The sequence below is a fragment of the Aspergillus tubingensis genome, assembly GCF_013340325.1.
Source record: "Aspergillus tubingensis WU-2223L DNA, scaffold_1, whole genome shotgun sequence".
Classification (NCBI taxonomy): Eukaryota; Fungi; Ascomycota; class Eurotiomycetes; order Eurotiales; family Aspergillaceae; genus Aspergillus; species Aspergillus tubingensis.
Genome location: NW_023336275.1, coordinates 397,663 through 414,559, shown reverse-complemented (window position 1 = coordinate 414,559; position 16,897 = coordinate 397,663). Strand labels below are relative to the sequence as shown.

Sequence of the window (16,897 nt, the reverse complement as noted above, 5' to 3'; positions counted from 1 at the left end):
TGATGGCAGGACAGGAAGCTTACAGGTTTGGCTATCGTCACTGGCGGTTGGAGCTGCAGCTGCCGCCCTCACCGCCCGCGGCTTGGCGAGCCAACCAGAATCGGCGGTACCCGCCCAGTAGAAAAAAGCGCCTGGAAATTTTATGTCCGATATAGTTTTAGTTTTCTTTCCTCCAGCTTCCTTTGCAGAGAAAACCACCGGACGCCATGGTAAGTCAATCTAAATCACTCCATAGCCTTCCGGATAGAGACTAATATACCTCTCAGAAAATCAAAGCTCTCTCTCGTCCCACTTCCTCGCAACAGGCTCCGGGAACCGCTGTCGTTCGACAGCCCCGAAACCTCGACCCGGCGCAGCATCCATTCGAGCGGGCTCGTGAATACACCCGTGCTCTCAATGCCACCAAGTTAGAGCGCCTGTTCGCTGCGCCCTTCTTGGGCCAGATGGGCGAAGGCCATGTGGACGGTGTGTATACTATGGCCAAGGACCCAGGCTCTCTGGAACGGTTCGCCAGTGGTAGCGGTGATGGTGTGGTCAAGGTGTGGGATTTGACCACCCAGGGAGAGATCTGGAACACCCAGGCACACGACAACATCGTCAAGGGTGTGTGCTGGACCCCCGATCGGAAGTTGCTTTCTTGCGCGAGCGACAAGACCGTCAAGCTTTTTGACCCGTACAACTCGGCACCCGAAGCACCACCGCTAGCAACCTACCTGGGCCAGGGCGCTTTCACCTGCCTCACGCACCATCGGGACCTGCCCTACTTCGCCGCATCCTCCTCTCAGATCTCTATCTACGATCTCTCCCGTCCTTCCTCTACGCCGTCCCAGACTCTCCACTGGCCCACCAACGTGGATACCATCACCTCCATTGCTTTCAACCAGACCGAGACCTCCATCCTTGGTTCGACCGGCATTGATCGCTCGATTATCATGTACGACCTCCGGACATCGTCCCCTCTTCACAAGATGGTTCTCCGCCTGGCGTCGAACGCGATCTCGTGGAATCCGATGGAAGCGTTCAACTTTGCCGTTGCCAACGAAGACCACAACGTCTACATGTTCGACATGCGCAAGATGGATCGCGCATTGAACGTGCTCAAGGACCACGTCGCTGCTGTGATGGATGTGGACTTCAGTCCCACCGGTCAGGAACTTGTCACTGCCTCTTACGATCGGACGATCCGCTTGTGGAACAGATCCACGGGCCACTCTCGCGACATCTACCACACCCAGCGTATGCAACGGTATGTATCTACTTTTGCTCCCCTTCTCCAAGAATCCATAATGCTGACTATGTTCTACAGTGTTTTCTCCGCCAAGTTCACACCCGACAACAAGTACGTCTTGTCCGGCTCCGACGACGGCAATATCCGCCTTTGGCGCGCAAACGCATCCGACCGCAGCGGAGTAAAGAGCGCTCGTCAACGGGCCAAGCTCGAGTACGACCAGGCTTTGATCCAGAGATACTCGCACATGCCGGAAATCCGCCGAATCCGCCGCCAGCGTCACGTGCCGAAGCCGATCAAGAAGGCGCGCGAGATCAAGCGGGAGGAGCTGATGGCGATCAAGAGACGCGAAGAGAACGTGCGCAAGCACACCAAGAAGGAGAACCTGCCCAAGAGACAGAGCGAGCGCGAGAAGATGATCCTGGCCAAGGAGCAATAAATGCTCTGCCCGGGACGTCCATCTGGATGATCGTGCGGAACGGCTGCGCTCAGAGACGAATTAAATTGTGTCTCAAGTATATATACATTGCATGGACATGATACAGTTGGGGTATATTCTTATTGCAGCTGTTGTTCAGCTTCGTCGTTCAGTCCTCTTTCACGTGATCCAACTCAGTCTGCAACTGCTGGCTGGACGAATCAGCCCTGCCGGGTTTGGACGACGCCTGTGCTACCGCACCATCAATCCCGCTCAGGTACCGCGCCAACCGCTGCACGCTCGCCGGCAACACCGCATACCAGTTCACCAGCATGGCAAACGCAGGCAACCTTATCACGCCACCCCTGCCGCTGTCGACAGCCGAGACAATAGCCTGCGCGACCTGGACTGGCTCCAGCACGGGGGCAAAGAACCGGTTGGGCGTCTGGACGGATTCAAACAGCGGCGTTGAGATCTGGCCCGGCTCCACCAGAACCATCTTCACTTTTGCATCGTCCCCGGATTGTCGAAGTTCGGCCTCGAGCGAGCGATGCAACGCGCTCAACCCAGCCTTACTAGCCGAGTAATCCGCCAAGCCAGCCGCACACAGCTGCCCGAGCACCGAACTCACCGTAACAATGGTCCCACCGTCCGGCGCAGCCAGCATATACGGCAAAAAAACCTGATAGGCATGAACGGCGGCGAGTAAATTGGTGTTGATAGTTTTCTGGAAAGCCTCGGGAGAGAGCTGTTGCAAGGGTAGACCGTTGATTCTTGCAGCTGCGCAATGGATCAAAATGGTAGGAGGGCCCAACTATCCACCCACCCCATCAAGTTAGTTAGCCATCAGTCAATCAATCAAATCAATTAAATACCAGACTCCCTCCCACCCACCATATCTCTATATCAAAAGTAAAAATAAAGAAAAGGGAAAAATACATACCTCCACCGCAACCCTCCCCACCACGCCCTCCAAAGCCCCCCTATCCGAAACATCACAAACATAACACCCCCCCAACCCCATCTCCTCGACCTCCTCATCCGATATCCCGCGAAGATCCAAAACCGCTACGGAGGCGCCACGCAGCGCATATATCCTCGCAATGAGTAATCCCAACCCGCTCGCACCGCCCGTCACGACCACCACTTCATTGGAGAGATCGACGGTGCGCGGGGCCCCGTAGGCTAATTGCTGATTGAGTGTGCTGAGGATGTAGATGAGGGTGAGGAGGGCGGAGTAGATGATGGCGATGATGAAGGGGAGGGAAGTGTAGGGGGTTGCTTGAGCGCGGAGGCATAGGAGGAGGATGTAGGATGGGATGGGGTGGAGGATGGTCCGGGTGAGGGTTGTGAGGAGGAGGTCGATGGTTAGGGGGGGGTTTGTGTTGGGATTGTTGGTGATGCTGGTGCTGGTGGTGGGTTGGAGGGGGTGGGTGTGGATGAGTTTTGGGGTGGTCATTTTGCGGGAGGGAGTATTAGGAATGGTTGAGTGATGGTTTAGGTGTGGTTGGGGGCATGGTAGGGGGTTGTGGTGTTGTGTATAGCAGTGGTTGTGGTGGTGAGTGGTGAGTGGTGGTGGTGTTTTGCGGAGGCTGCTGCGGCTTGGGGTCTGTGATTGGTTGGTTAGGAATTGTCGGCGCTTAGATAGGGGGTGTGATAAGTGACTTACTGGGTGCGATTATGGAGGAGGATTGAGTGTGGACTTCTGGTCTGGGGTATAGGGTGTCAATTGGAAGTTGTGACAGTCGGAGCTTGGAGGAGGGAATGAGGAGAAAGAAACTCCGGCCAGATGATTGTGAGATGTGGGGCTGCTGATGGAGTGGTTCAGTTCAGTTCAGTTCAATTCAGCTCAGCTCGTGGCTGAGTTAAGGTTGTGTAAGGCATGCATAGTGCATTTGCCTTGATTATCTGGAACTTTGATTTCGGAGATTGATAATTCAGTTAAATCTTATGTTTACGTTGCCGTCAGCTGTGACTGACCCATGATCGGGGATACATACAAAGTGCGGCGAGCTCCGCCATAGATTGCTGTCACCCGAAACACCACTTTCTATCACTCACAACATCTAACACAATATAATAATATATACCAAAAATGCCTCCGCCTACTCTTACACCCGTCAAGCGCATTCAGAATGTCCGACTCCCCGGCAGAGACTCAACTTGGGACATTGCCATCTCGCGCCCCCATGATTCTCCGCACAGCATCATCACATCCATCACCCCGCACCCCAATGCTGAATTGGATCAGACCGCACCACTCGCCCTCCCAGCTCTGACACACCCACATATCCACCTCGATAAAGCATTTATCCACAACTCCCCCGAATATGCACATCTTCTTCCCTCCACCGGCTCGTTCGCTGAAGCGCTATCCTTTACCACGAAAGCAAAGCAGCAGTTTACGCGGGAGGATCTCCTGAGACGCGGAGAATGGCTGATTGCCGGATCTGTCTCCGCAGGAGTCACGGCGATGAGGGCATTCGTGGAGGTAGATCATACTGTAAACCTCACTTGTCTTGAAGCCGGTATCGCTCTCAAGGATGAGTGGAAAGAGGTATGTGCAGTGCAAATCGTGTCATTTGCGCAGGACCCGATATTCTCGGGTGAGCATGGGAACCATAACCGTCGGCTCATGGAAGAAGCCGTGCGACAGACGCAGGTTGATGTCATCGGGACAACACCGTACGTTGAGTCGTCGATCGATGCATCGAAACAAAATATTACATGGGCGATTGAGCGTGCCCTAGAGTGCAGAAAGCATGTGGACTTCCATCTCGACTATAAACTCGACACTGGGAAGGAGGCACTGGTATGGTTTGTTTTGCACACGCTGAAGGAAAAGGGGTGGACATCGCAGTCAACAGATAAGCGGGTCATGCTGGGGCACTGCACGCGACTGACGCTGTTCAGTGATGAAGAATGGGGGCTTCTTGCACAAGAGATCCGGGAAAATGACCTCCCAGTCAGCTTTGTTGGGCTACCGACGAGCGACATGTACATGGCCTCTCCACCATCTTCGAAGGGGCAGGATCGACCACGGGGTACATTGCAGGTTTTGGAGATGATAAACAAGTATGGTTTGGACACGGTGATAGGAATCAACAATGTGGGCAACGCTTTTACGCCCTGGGGCTCTGAAGACCCCCTGTCATTGGCGTGTGTAGGAGTGGGTGTCTATCAAGCCGGGACCAAGGCGAATGCTGAGCTATTGTACGAATGCGTGTCAACCAGAGCTCGCGCAGCAATCGGACTTCCCTCACCCGAGGCCTTGTCCTTGAGCCAGGGAAGTCGTGCAGATATCCTGCTGTTCTATGACGTGGATGACACCGGTTGTAACGTGTCGAAACCGCGACATGGTGTTGCAGGCATCGTTTGGGACCCGCCAGCCAAGGCTAGCAGAGAGCTCGTAGTTGGTGGTCAACTAAAGGCTTCTCCATGTTCAATGTGTCCGAAATCTGCGTTTGACTTTGTGTAGCGGCGAGTTATCGGGAGGCGTCATCTTTGGCGTATTGAAGGTTGCACAGCAGATAGTGTATTGTATTGCTAACCCAAAGCTTCACACGCTTCAGATATCTATAATTCGCTAGACCACATAAGTGATGAAGATGATCTAAAGAATCTAAGACGTCAAGTGCTCAATGTCAAATATAGACGCAGAGGTGAACGTAAGTATAAGGGAAGTTGACGCTGGTGTCATGTTCCCCACACTGGAACCATTTCGCTCAGCTGAGCGCGTACCTGCGCAGGTCCGTGTAGCGAATAGCTGAAGGTAGGACAAGCAGGGTCTTCGCGCATGATATCCATGTCATCCACATTAAGCGATAGCCGGAACCCGTTCCCAGCGCGCGGATACAAGCGGTGCTCCTGAAATTCATATTCCGAGTCGTCATCAGAGATCTCCTCATATCGCCTGCGAGTAGACGATGAAGATGTGGCATCGGGTACAGAGTCCTCATTGTGTTTGATCACTTCAGTAGATGCAGACGTGGAATCCCTTGTATCATTGCTTGTCGAAACATTACCCGACACCGATGTCGACGGAGTCGGGGCGTCGGAAATTGGCAATCGAAACGCGAACTTGGATGACTGGAGATCCCTCATATTCTCAGGAAACATCGGCAATATCGGATTGTTGTCCGAAATAGTCATCAGGAGCTCAACGAGGGTTGCATGCGACAGACCCGACAGGAAGCCTCGTCGCTCATCAGCCGAAAATTCCGCTGCACCCACCTCGCCTTTGGGAATTGATAGCGGAGGATAATTAGGGACTAATGGCCCAGATGTGAGGTCAGGATTGCTCCGCACAACTGTTGGCTGAATGACAGAAATTTGGACAGGCCGGCATTCCCGACAGAACCATTCCTTCTCCTTGACCGCAACAACGTCTGCGCCAATAGGAGGATCGTGACACAACTGATGCCATGCGGCATTGCACTCGTCACAGAATACGATCGAGTTGCTTAATGGGCTATGACCCCTCTGACAATGCAAGCAAGTGATGATCGCATCTTTTCCTCGGCGGTGGATACGTTTACGCTTTCGTGCGACGGCTGCATAATCAGACGCGTCCGCCGAGTTGCTTACCTCCTTAGCTACCGCAGGAGCTGACGGTGCTGGTACATATAACGAAGGCCGGTTGACCAAGCGTCCAGATTTTGTTTGCGTCGCTGTTGGTGCAACATCTGATTCGTCGCTACTGGAGTCACCGGCCCTTATGATATCTTCCCCGTCACTGTCATTATTTCGTCTGCGCTTCTTGCCGCGCTTGTTACCATTTGCCGCACCCTTTCGCTGACGCGAGCCAGCTGCAGTTTGTGGCCTCTTGGACTTTGCTGCTGGCTGTGGCTCCTGTGGTGTAGGCAAGGGTGTTGGTGCTGGTGCTGCACCCTTCGACAATGTCCCATTTGGTTTAGGGGCAATTTTGATCTCAGCTGTGGGTTCTGCTGAAATGGGTGCAGTCAATTGTGTTGGTGCTAGAACCGCACCGACAGGTGTTGTGCTTGGTTTTGGAGCGATATTGACTGGAATTGGGGACGCCGACTGCCGTGATACTGCATCGACGGGCGTTGAACTTGTGCGTTTTAGGTCGACATTGACCGGGACTGGAGACCCTGAATGTCTTGATACTGCGTCAATTGGTGTTGTGCTGGGCGGTTTTGGGGCGAGGTTGGGTAGATTTGTAGGCTTTACTATGTCTCCTGTAGTTCCTTGAGGCGCTGGGGAGGCAGGCTGAGGAACCGCCGGTGGCGCCACAGTGTTCGAATACACGAACGGCGCCGTAGGCAATTCAATAATTGTAGAAGAGGCCCTCATTTTCCCCATTGTGGAATTGCTATTCTGGCTTTCGAACGTCCGAGTAACTGTTGATGGGTTCCATGTAACAAATCTATCATTATCATTTCTCTGCTGCGGTCCTTTGAGGTTACCGGTGACCCGCGCCAGTAACTCGGTAGTAGCTGCAGAGAGCCGGGGGATCTCCACCCTCTTTGAGGGTACGCTCGACGGCCGTCCGGGTAAGGAGGGAGGCAGTCCCAGGGAGGAACCAATGCTGACGCTGCGCGAGGAATCCGAAGGGGGTGAGCCAGAAGTGGTGGTAGTGGTATGAAGTGTTCCGTGGGCTGATGAAGGCGCTGTTTCTATAGACGCCTGGGAGGAAGGAGCTCCATTGTGCGGTGACATATCCCCAAGTCGGGTCGATGTGCACAGTTGCTCAGTCGTCTTTAGTAGACTTGCTCCGGACACTGCACCTGAATCCTCACTGTTATCGGAGTGCGACAAGAGAAGTCATCATGAACGGACCCAGATTTATATACCATCACGTGATCGTGAGGAATCCATCCCCCGCGCCCTTGACAGAACCGCCCTTCCATTGTCAAAAGCAATAATGCTCCTTTAATTGTGTAACTGCCAGCGGCACACTGTTCAATATGCATGGCTGGATTGAGGTTATTCTCTTCTAGCTATCTCTCTATGATATCCGGGACTCTTCAGCGCGGATGAGCCGGTAGTCGCACGAAAAACTAACCATGTAGGGATTATTCCTGCAGATGCGTGACCTTCCGGACCACCGGCTCTTCAACGCAGTCTAGAGCAATCCACCAGCCAAGTCGGACGAGCAGAGCTACTGTATGATATAATCTATGCTATTACGCCATCCTTCTTTAGCCGAGCAATATCGTCCTTGCCATACTCCAGTACCTCCCCCAATATTTCGTCCGTATGTTGCCCCAGGGTTGGGGGCGGTGTCCGAATGCCAGGGGTCGCGTGGGAATACTTGATGGGTGTATTCACCAACTTGATGGGACCACAGGCTGGATGGTCAATTTCTGCAACCATGCCTCGTGCTTGGACTACATATACATTATCAGCGAATTGGTATAATTCTGGAATCAGGTTATGTTGGATGTATAGCATACCGTGGGAGTGGTTCAACGTTCCCTGAATATCATTGACTGCGGCATAGGGCATGCCGCTGCCCTCCAAGATCTCAAGCCACTCTTGCGTGGTCTTTTGCTTTACAGTTTCCTCAATCAAACCATCAATATCCGTACGATGCTTTACTCGATCACTGTTGGTAACGAATCGGGGATCGGTCTTCCATTCCGGGTGTCCAAGTCGGTCGCACAACACACCGAACAGTCTATCGTTCCCGCCTCCGAAAAGAATATCGCCATCGAGCGTCTTGTAGCTTCGGTAAGGCACAATGGATGCTACAGACAGTCAGTAGCTAGATTTCGAACACATGGTATAAGCCACTTACGGTGTGCGGTTCCCCATCTTCCCGAATCCTTCTTACCACTGATCAGAGCGGAGCTGGCAATGTTCGCCAAGGTCGCAACTTGACAGTCGCTCAGGCATGCATCGATATGCTGTCCCTTACCAGTTCTCGCTCGCGCAAGCAAGGCAGCCATTATGGCATTCGATGTGTACAGACCAGTGGTCAAATCGGTCACAGCAACGCCTACCTTCACCGGTTCCCCCTCTCTACTACCCGTGATGTGCATCAGACCCATCTCCGCTTCGACCATGACATCGTACCCCGCACGGTTACTGTATGGCCCAGTCTGACCGTATCCGGTGATGCTGGCGTAGATAAGTTTAGGATTGATGGAGCGCAGGGTCTCATAATCCATATTATATTTCTTAAGACTACCAGGAAGGTAGTTCTCGACGAGGACGTCACATTCCTTCGCCAGCCGGTGTAGAATCTCTACACCGGACTTATGAGCGAAAGACAGACCAATTGATTTCTTGTTGCGGTTTACCTATTCACAATGGTCAATTGCGCTCTTGGAGGTATGGCAGTAGCAGACCGCATAACATACTCCAAGATAGTAGGCACTCTCCCCTGGACCTTCGGACCCATCGGTGTACGTGGCGTACGGGGGACCCCACGCTCGAGTATCATCACCGCGCACGGGGTGTTCGACTTTAATAACATCCGCTCTATATGGTATCATCCCGGTCAGATCCCCCACTGCCTTGATAATAATTGTCAGATGTCGAAAAACATACCCTAAATCACCCAAAATCTGGGTACAGTATGGCTGCGGGGACAATGTTAGTTACATCTCCAACCCCACGCTGTTGGAGACGACAATCCTACTACTCACACCAGCCAAAACTCGTGTCATATCCAAAACTCGTATACCTTTCAAGGGAAGTGTATCATCCGAAACAGCAGAAGAATAGCTGCGCCATTGCGTCGTCCTCCGGGGAAGATAGATGCTGCGACGGGCAACGCAAGCCCGCTGTACCCTCAATGCGGCCGTGAGATTCATGATTGATTCTAATGCTGGCTTAAAGATGCGATGTTAAATAATATGATAGACCCATAAAAGTAATGATAGTTAGAGCAATATCCAGCCAAAAGGAAAGTGGGCAGATAAATTATAATCGACAATGCAAGGTTCTCCAAATAAGCTACAGGGGAGATCAAGTAGAAGCGCTGGCTCCCATTCGGGGACCTCGCCGACGGAGCTTCGCAGCCGAGGTCAAGTACATTAAGTCCGCTTTCCGCTCAACTTTCCTTCTCACAACCGCTTGATTCCGCCCGCAACCACGGCATCGACTCTACATTTTTATATTCTTACCCATTTCCACCATGTTCACCGGTCTTGTTGAGAAAATCGGGAGTGAGTTTCTTATACTGCGATCATGAATACCCAAACAGAAAAAACTAATTGCCTTTCTCTATCGCAGCTGTCTCGTCCCTCGAGCCTCTCGATACCTCCTCAAGCGGGGGCGGGGGTACATCCTTGACCATCTCCGACTGTGAGGAGATTCTCACAGATTGCCATCTCGGCGACAGTATAGCCGTCAATGGTATGAATCGCATCGCATGATATCAATTGTTACACTCACCATCATTCCCATTGCATTCGATCTCTACTTTTTCCTCTGCTTCCTTCTCTCTCCATCGTTACCCCTCCCCCTACCCCCACTCCCCCCAAAATCGCGAAACAATACCCCACGAACCCCCCACGAGCACCCCCCAAGGAGCCCAAGGAGAAATCCCATTCAACTAATAAAATTACATAAAAACAGGAACCTGCCTAACAGTAACCGCCTTCGACAAGACCTGGTTCAAGGTCGGCGTCGCCCCCGAAACCCTCCGCCGCACGAATCTCGGCTCCCTGCAGACTGACTCCCGCGTGAACCTCGAACGCGCCGTGCTGGGTGAAACGCGCATGGGCGGTCACTTTGTGCAAGGCCACGTCGATACCATCGCCAAGATTCTTTCCGTGACGCCGGAGGGCAATGCGCTGGTGTTCCGTATGCAGCCGCGCGATGTGGGCGTGATGCGGTACATCGTGGAGAAGGGATATGTCACGCTGGACGGGGCTAGTTTGACGGTGACGAATGTTGTGGATGGTCCGGAGGGGTACTTTGAGGTGATGCTTATTGCGTATACGCAGGAGAAGATTGTCACGGCGGCGAAGAAGCCTGGGGATTATGTGAATGTGGAGATTGATATTGTGGGCAAGTATGTGGAGAAGAGTGTGCAGGGGTACTTTGCTGGTACTGCCGGTGGGGATATGAAGATGTTGGAGAAGATGGTGGAGAGGATTGTCGAGGAGAAGTTGAGGAAGTAGTAGGTGGATGGGTGGGTATTGGTAGATATCCGTGTTTTGTTTGCAGGGAGGGAACTAGTATGATCATGGATGTTGTTTACGAGCCAGTTTTGCTACGTGTAAATAGGGATATGATATGAGAAAGTTTCTTCCATGTACGAGTATAGAAAATAATAGGCAGGATTTGTGGGTATATTTTGGTACTTCTATCGGTCATGGCCAGCCTGCTGAACGTCACGAGAGACTTCCGGTCATGGCTCGTAACATTCTGATCGAGACTTTTTAGATAACTCAGTCCTTTTCGTCCGTGGCCACCTGTACTCCCAACGCCAACGAGCAAAGGAAGAAAGAGTCACGTCTTTTATCGCAGGCTTCGTCACTGAAATGTAACTGATCTCCACTATCATAGCTTCACATGCATGCGCCCAGTTCTCAGGGCCAACGGCAGAAGCAAGTAATGCGTGGGATTTTGATGTAGCAGCTGGGCTATGAGCTGCTTGACATTGAGAGTCCGTTTCAAGGTGATGAAAGCGCGCCTGTTTACTCCTCCATCGATTCGTCCTCATCCTCATCATCGTTCTCCTGCTCCTCCGCATTGTCATCTTCAAAGTCATCACTGAGCCATTCATCTTCCTCATCCATATCAACATCATCTTCGTCGTCGTCTTCAACCTCCTTGCCTTCGGCTTTAGCTTGAGCCTTGGCTTGCTTCTTCTTCTCGATGTTCGCTTTTTGTTCCTTCTTTCTTTGCTCCTTCTCCTTCTTCTTCTGATCCCAGTTCTTGTCCAACTTGGTGACTTCCTCCTCAGACTTCTTGATGAAATCGTGCCACATGACGCGACCTTCGCAAAGACCTTCTTCAACCTTGAGCAGGCGGAGCTTCATACGAGGGCCCAGCTCAACCAACTTGACCGCCCGCTTCTCGACTCCCGGAGCATTGCTCAGCTTCTTCTGTGCCTTCTCCTTCTCTCCAGCCTTCATGCGCTGTAGTTCGCGCTTCGAGAGGACCTTTTTCGTGGTGCTCTCCGCCACCTCAACCTCAGCATCCGTGTCCATCTCCGTCTCACTAGCCGAGGTATACCCAGCAGCTGACGGGTCCAGCAGATAATCCGCCGCATCCTCCAGCTTACCCAGATTAGGCACAGCGGCACCCTTCTTCTCCCTGTTCCGGATCTCCTTGGGATCGAGGCGGCGAATGCGCTTCGAAACGCCGGTCTTCTTCGTAGTAATGGCGTAATGACGGAGGTTCAACACATAGTGTTCTGTCTCCTCACCCTCGGGGGCGAGTTCACGGTTCAAGAGCATCACACGGCGAATGGAAGAGAGGGGAGTGGCTTGAGGGTTGATCGGGGGGAAGAGAGATTGGAAGATAGTCGTTGAGAGACTCTCCAGACGCTTAGGCACCTTAGAGTCCTCAGTGGCGTTGGGGGAGTTGAAATTGTTCATGACCAACAAAGGAGGCGTCTTGTGATCCTGACCACCACCTCTCGGGCGCTTCAAAGCTTTCTCAACATCACGGCATAGGGAGTAGTTTTCGACCTGGAAGTGCAATGTCGGACCACGGGGCGTAAGCGCCAAACGCATGTTCGTGTTTCCAGACGCCGACTTGGAGAAAAGCATAAGATGTGTGACTCCAAGGGGACCAGTCATAGTCGTGTAATCCCTTAGCCTGTTTGATTTGCGTTCCTAACAACCGATACCATTAGTCTTCATCCATTTGTCAACAAAACAATTCTAAGCTCACCTTCAATCTAACAGCCGTATCCGGCTCCATCATCGTTCGCACATCCTTGACCAACTGACTGACACTAGAACCAACTTCTGAAGCGCCGACACGGATAACCATCGACTTCGGAGTCTTGCTCATAGATGCGGCGCCGCCTTTGGCAGCAGCAGCCGTAGCATTTTGCGCGCGAACATGAGTGCGCTTCTTAGTACGTGCCTTCGCCATGGTGACAAAAGCGTAAAGATGAAAAGGAAAACAACGGAGGAATAATAATCGCTCCGGACGGGGATGTTCTCAGGGCAGTGACTTTTTTTCTGACCCGAAGAAAAAGTATGAGCGGAGCAAAGCCGCGGAGGAGCCCGGATCAACGATTTTGCGGCGCCTAAAATTATACATTATTTTACTTTCGCAATGATGTCGACAAGTTTTTTGAATTTTCGCTGCTGCCAGATAAAGATATTCTCTACCCATACAAATAATAATGCCTGGAGTCAAGAAGCGCAAGGTCGCCCGTGAGGCACCTGCACCTGCGCCTGCGCCCGCACAAGAGAGCGATGTCGAATCTTCCACCCCAGAGCAATCCCCAGAACCGGAAGCACAAGAGCAAGTGCAAGAACAAGAAGAGGGACAGACCAAGACATTCAAGGAGCTAGGAATCATCGAACAGCTATGCGAGGCCTGCGAGACGATGGGCTACAAAGCGCCCACTCCCATCCAGCGGGAGTCGATTCCTCTGGCTCTTCAAGGCCGTGATTTGATCGGTCTTGCAGAGACCGGAAGTGGAAAGACGGCAGCCTTTGCTCTTCCTATTCTTCAGGGTATGTTTCTAGCCACAGCATTGCCTTTATTCCGGCGCTTCAAATATAACTAGATTAAATAACTAACACCCCCTCACAGCCCTGATGGAAAAGCCCCAGCCCTTCTTCGGTCTCATCCTCGCCCCAACCCGAGAACTCGCCTACCAGATCTCCAAATCCTTCGAGTCCCTAGGCGCCAGCTTGGGCGTACGAAGCTGCGTCATCGTCGGCGGTATGGACATGGTATCTCAATCGATTTCCCTGGGCAAAAAGCCCCATATCATCGTGGCCACCCCCGGTCGTCTTCTCGACCACCTGGAGAACACCAAGGGATTCTCCCTCCGCAACCTGAAGTACCTGGTCATGGACGAAGCGGATCGACTTCTAGACATGGACTTCGGACCCCTGCTCGACAAGATCCTGAAAGTCCTGCCCCGCGAGCGCCGCACATTCCTCTTCTCCGCGACGATGAGCTCCAAGGTCGAATCCCTCCAACGTGCCTCCCTCTCCAACCCGCTCCGTGTCTCCGTCTCCACAAGCAAATACCAGACCGTCTCGACTCTCCTCCAATCCTACCTCTTCATTCCCCAGAAGCACAAGGACTTGTACCTCGTCTACCTGTTGAACGAATTCGCCGGCCAGAGTACGATTATTTTCACGAGGACGGTGAACGAGACGCAGAGACTTGCCTTCTTGCTGCGTGCGCTTGGCTTCGGCGCTATCCCGCTACATGGTCAGCTTTCGCAGTCGGCTCGTCTTGGTGCGCTGGGCAAGTTCCGTGCTCGTAGTCGGAATATTCTTGTCGCGACGGATGTGGCTGCTCGTGGTTTGGATATTCCGTCGGTTGATGTCGTGCTTAACTTTGATTTGCCGGGTGGTATGTATACCCTGTCTTTCGTTATGGGAGCAATATGGTTGGATTCAGCTAATGTGTTTTATGTGCTATAGACTCTCCCAGCTATGTCCACCGTGTCGGACGTACTGCCCGTGCCGGAAAGAGTGGTCTTGCTATCAGCTTTGTCGCCCAGTACGATGTTGAGGTTTGGCTGAGAATTGAAGGTGCTCTGGGCAAGAAGCTCAAGGAGTATGACTGCCCTAAGGACGAGGTCATGGTGCTTGGTGAGAATGTCGCGGAGGCGCAACGCCAGGCGATCATGGATATGAAAGATTACAATGAGAAGAAGGGAGGCAGGGGCAAGAAGTTTGGTGGTAAACGGTCTCGGGATGAGATGGATCAAGAGGAGGGTTAGGCGTGAAAGGCCTTGACCTCTCGGCTGCATTTTACGAAGTTAATACCCAAAATTGATGATTGTTCACCTGCTTGCTGTGTCGACACGCTTTTTTTCTTTTTATAAAAGTCTAGATGTGCTTCAGTCAACTAGAAATGCTAGAAGAATGTATCTGAAACGTGAAAACGGATCTGAGAACATCAAATGCAACTTCTTTTGCTTCAATGCAGATTAAACTAATTTCATAAATTCATTCGTAAAAGTTCCCAGGATGCTTGCAAGGCAGAACAGAATTGTCCTGTTCCTACACTTGCCGTTTGTGTAAGTATATCTGATATCTTTTTGCAGGAGAATCGGGCTTTGCTATTTAGAGCAGTCCGTCATTCCAAGGCAGTATGGGTTCAAGCAGACTGCAATGTTTCCTTGGCAGTGCCAGCCTCGCGGACGGCGTTCGCGACACGGGTAGCAAGGTCGTCCGCCTCGGAGCGGCTTGCTGCCTCAGCATAGACACGCACCGCATCTTCCGTGCCACTTGCACGGGCAAAGCTTCTGCCCTTGTTGTAGCGGGACTGGAGGGACTCAATCTTAGCCTGGAGGCCTGGAGGCGACTCGAGCTTGCGCTCGGCATCGTAAGCCTTGAAGATGGAGCGGTCTGCAACCTCCACGCGGACAAGTCGCGAGGGAAGGTCGGTGTAAGTAGCAAGCCATTCCTTGGGGCTCCAGCCCTTGTGAGCAAGAATAGCTTCGACCAGGAGCATGTCGGAGATGGCATCACCGACCGCCTGGTTAATCAGGTCAGTAAGAGCCTGGAGGCACTCAAGGGAGCGCTGCTGGGCAGGAGACTGGGGCTCAGTGTTCTTAATGGTCTTCAAGGCGGTCTCGGAGAAAGTAATGGTACCGTGACCGTTGGCCTCGAAGTAGACGCCAACGTCGAAGCGCAGGGCCGCATGGTGCAGATGCTTGACACCAGTGTTGGTGCAAACAGAAGGCAACTTCAGGACCTTCTCGATGTAGTCCGTGCTGGAACCATTGGCGTAAGCGGTCTGGACGACGCCGATCTTGAGCTTCTGCGCAATCCCAGCGCTCCGCGCAAGATCGCCGATGAAGGAGGCCGCAAGGGTGGCAATGCGGTCACCGTCAAGCAATCTGAAAGTGTTGCTCTCGTCGATGAAGTAGTACACGATACGATCGGCGTCACCATCCAGCGAGGCACAGCGGTCAAGAGCAGCTGCCTTGGAGGAAGGCGGAGCACGTTGTTTCGTTTTGACATAATCGGCACCACACTAGAAGCCAGTCAGTATGCAGATAGAAAGCAGGCAGAACAGAGGGGGTTTCGGACTTCAAAGTTCAGGCTATCAGGGTTAATGACATCATCATTAACTATCTTGATATCCATGCCACCCTCCTCCGGGCCGGGCAGGTATTTGATGAGCTCTCTCAGCTTGGGCCCACCAACACCGTTCGCGCAGTCCACGGTCAACGAGCCCTTGACCTTAACACCACGCATAACTCTCTTGAAAGCTTCGGCAAGCTTCTCATAGTAGCCCTGCTCTGTGGGCTCGCCATACTCATACTGGGTGCCCAGAGTGTTCTTGCAGCGCACAACATAGTGGAGCTGAGGGGTGGTCATGTACTTCAGATCGATGAATTCGACCTCCGAAGCGGTAAGGGCGGCATTGATGACAGAGACCAGACGCGAGCCAGAGGCACGAGTGTCGCGAGCGAAGACGACACGAGCGGGGTTCTCCATGCTGACATCGATCTCCTTGATGAGTTCGTCAAAGACATCACCGACCTTGTCAAGCGGGGCATTGGCAAGTCTGGTGGCATAAGTTTCCCACTCAGCCTACAGCGATGTGAGAAAGTCGTCGCATTTCAGTATCCTACAGCTCCGGGAGCTTACCTCCAACATTTCACCCTATACAGTATTAGCCACTTATCATGTCATTGCACATACTCCAAGCTGGCGAGGTTCACAGCGACTCACCATGGGATCAATCAACTTGACACCATTATCTTCCGCGGGGTTGTGACTGGCAGTGACCATGACACCAACCCATTGTCCACTAAGCTTCCTGGAACGAAGCCCAGCAAGCAAGCCCACGGTGAAGACTACGGTGTTGAGGAGATCACTGGCAAAGCGTTGGTCAAAGTGTAAACAAAAGGGCGGTCGCGGGGTATTGTGGAGGCGGGGTCGATCCTTCGAGGTGTTTATCGGCAGGGGAGCAACTTACGCCTTCATACGGAACTGCAAGTAAGGGAGGTAATTAGTACATCTTGTTTCATCTCTAAAGAGTCGGTTTTCATGGAGTAAAGAACTCACCCCCGCGGTACCATATTGAAAGACCTTCCCTTCGGGCTTGGAGTACTGCGACGCCGCTTCAGCGATCGCCTTTCTGATAGCCGGGGACGCCATTGTGGC

At 52.5% G+C, this 16,897-nt stretch overlaps 9 protein-coding genes across 9 annotated transcripts; 4 read left to right on the top strand and 5 right to left on the bottom strand.

The window, feature by feature from the left end:
* Window positions 1-206: 206 nt before the first annotated feature.
* Window positions 207-1,667, top strand: AtWU_00144 (rRNA-processing protein SOF1; the record flags this gene model as incomplete). Its single annotated transcript, XM_035495260.1, has 3 exons — window positions 207-209; window positions 267-1,246; window positions 1,307-1,667. 3 exons carry the CDS (start codon window positions 207-209, stop codon window positions 1,665-1,667), a joined length of 1,344 nt encoding a protein of 447 aa, XP_035351153.1.
* Window positions 1,668-1,815: 148 nt separating this feature from the next.
* On the bottom strand, window positions 1,816-3,105 carry AtWU_00143 (short-chain dehydrogenase/reductase family protein; the record flags this gene model as incomplete). Its single annotated transcript, XM_035495259.1, has 2 exons — window positions 1,816-2,460; window positions 2,590-3,105. 2 exons carry the CDS (start codon window positions 3,103-3,105, stop codon window positions 1,816-1,818), a joined length of 1,161 nt encoding a protein of 386 aa, XP_035351152.1.
* A 636-nt stretch (window positions 3,106-3,741) lies between these two features.
* Window positions 3,742-5,124, top strand: AtWU_00142 (putative zinc metallopeptidase; the record flags this gene model as incomplete). The annotated part of the gene is made up of 1 exon (XM_035495258.1): window positions 3,742-5,124. The coding sequence occupies one exon, from the start codon at window positions 3,742-3,744 to the stop codon at window positions 5,122-5,124; it is 1,383 nt and encodes a 460-aa protein (XP_035351151.1).
* A 218-nt stretch (window positions 5,125-5,342) lies between these two features.
* AtWU_00141 (PHD finger domain protein) lies at window positions 5,343-6,971 on the bottom strand (the record flags this gene model as incomplete). The annotated part of the gene is made up of 1 exon (XM_035495257.1): window positions 5,343-6,971. One exon carries the CDS (start codon window positions 6,969-6,971, stop codon window positions 5,343-5,345), a length of 1,629 nt encoding a protein of 542 aa, XP_035351150.1.
* Window positions 6,972-7,787: 816 nt separating this feature from the next.
* Window positions 7,788-9,430, bottom strand: AtWU_00140 (CaiB/BaiF CoA transferase family protein; the record flags this gene model as incomplete). The annotated part of the gene is made up of 6 exons (XM_035495256.1): window positions 7,788-7,999; window positions 8,066-8,359; window positions 8,410-8,914; window positions 8,975-9,095; window positions 9,165-9,196; window positions 9,263-9,430. The coding sequence occupies 6 exons, from the start codon at window positions 9,428-9,430 to the stop codon at window positions 7,788-7,790; spliced, it is 1,332 nt and encodes a 443-aa protein (XP_035351149.1).
* Window positions 9,431-9,753: 323 nt separating this feature from the next.
* Window positions 9,754-10,744, top strand: AtWU_00139 (riboflavin synthase; the record flags this gene model as incomplete). The annotated part of the gene is made up of 3 exons (XM_035495255.1): window positions 9,754-9,784; window positions 9,852-9,974; window positions 10,197-10,744. The coding sequence occupies 3 exons, from the start codon at window positions 9,754-9,756 to the stop codon at window positions 10,742-10,744; spliced, it is 702 nt and encodes a 233-aa protein (XP_035351148.1).
* A 519-nt stretch (window positions 10,745-11,263) lies between these two features.
* Window positions 11,264-12,674, bottom strand: AtWU_00138 (Brix domain-containing protein; the record flags this gene model as incomplete). Its single annotated transcript, XM_035495254.1, has 2 exons — window positions 11,264-12,409; window positions 12,468-12,674. 2 exons carry the CDS (start codon window positions 12,672-12,674, stop codon window positions 11,264-11,266), a joined length of 1,353 nt encoding a protein of 450 aa, XP_035351147.1.
* A 256-nt stretch (window positions 12,675-12,930) lies between these two features.
* rrp3 (RNA-dependent ATPase RRP3) lies at window positions 12,931-14,496 on the top strand (the record flags this gene model as incomplete). The annotated part of the gene is made up of 3 exons (XM_035495253.1): window positions 12,931-13,267; window positions 13,347-14,123; window positions 14,195-14,496. 3 exons carry the CDS (start codon window positions 12,931-12,933, stop codon window positions 14,494-14,496), a joined length of 1,416 nt encoding a protein of 471 aa, XP_035351146.1.
* Window positions 14,497-14,876: 380 nt separating this feature from the next.
* On the bottom strand, window positions 14,877-16,891 carry agm1 (phosphoacetylglucosamine mutase PCM1; the record flags this gene model as incomplete). Its single annotated transcript, XM_035495252.1, has 6 exons — window positions 14,877-15,758; window positions 15,815-16,321; window positions 16,379-16,393; window positions 16,463-16,607; window positions 16,710-16,723; window positions 16,799-16,891. The coding sequence occupies 6 exons, from the start codon at window positions 16,889-16,891 to the stop codon at window positions 14,877-14,879; spliced, it is 1,656 nt and encodes a 551-aa protein (XP_035351145.1).
* Window positions 16,892-16,897: the final 6 nt, after the last annotated feature.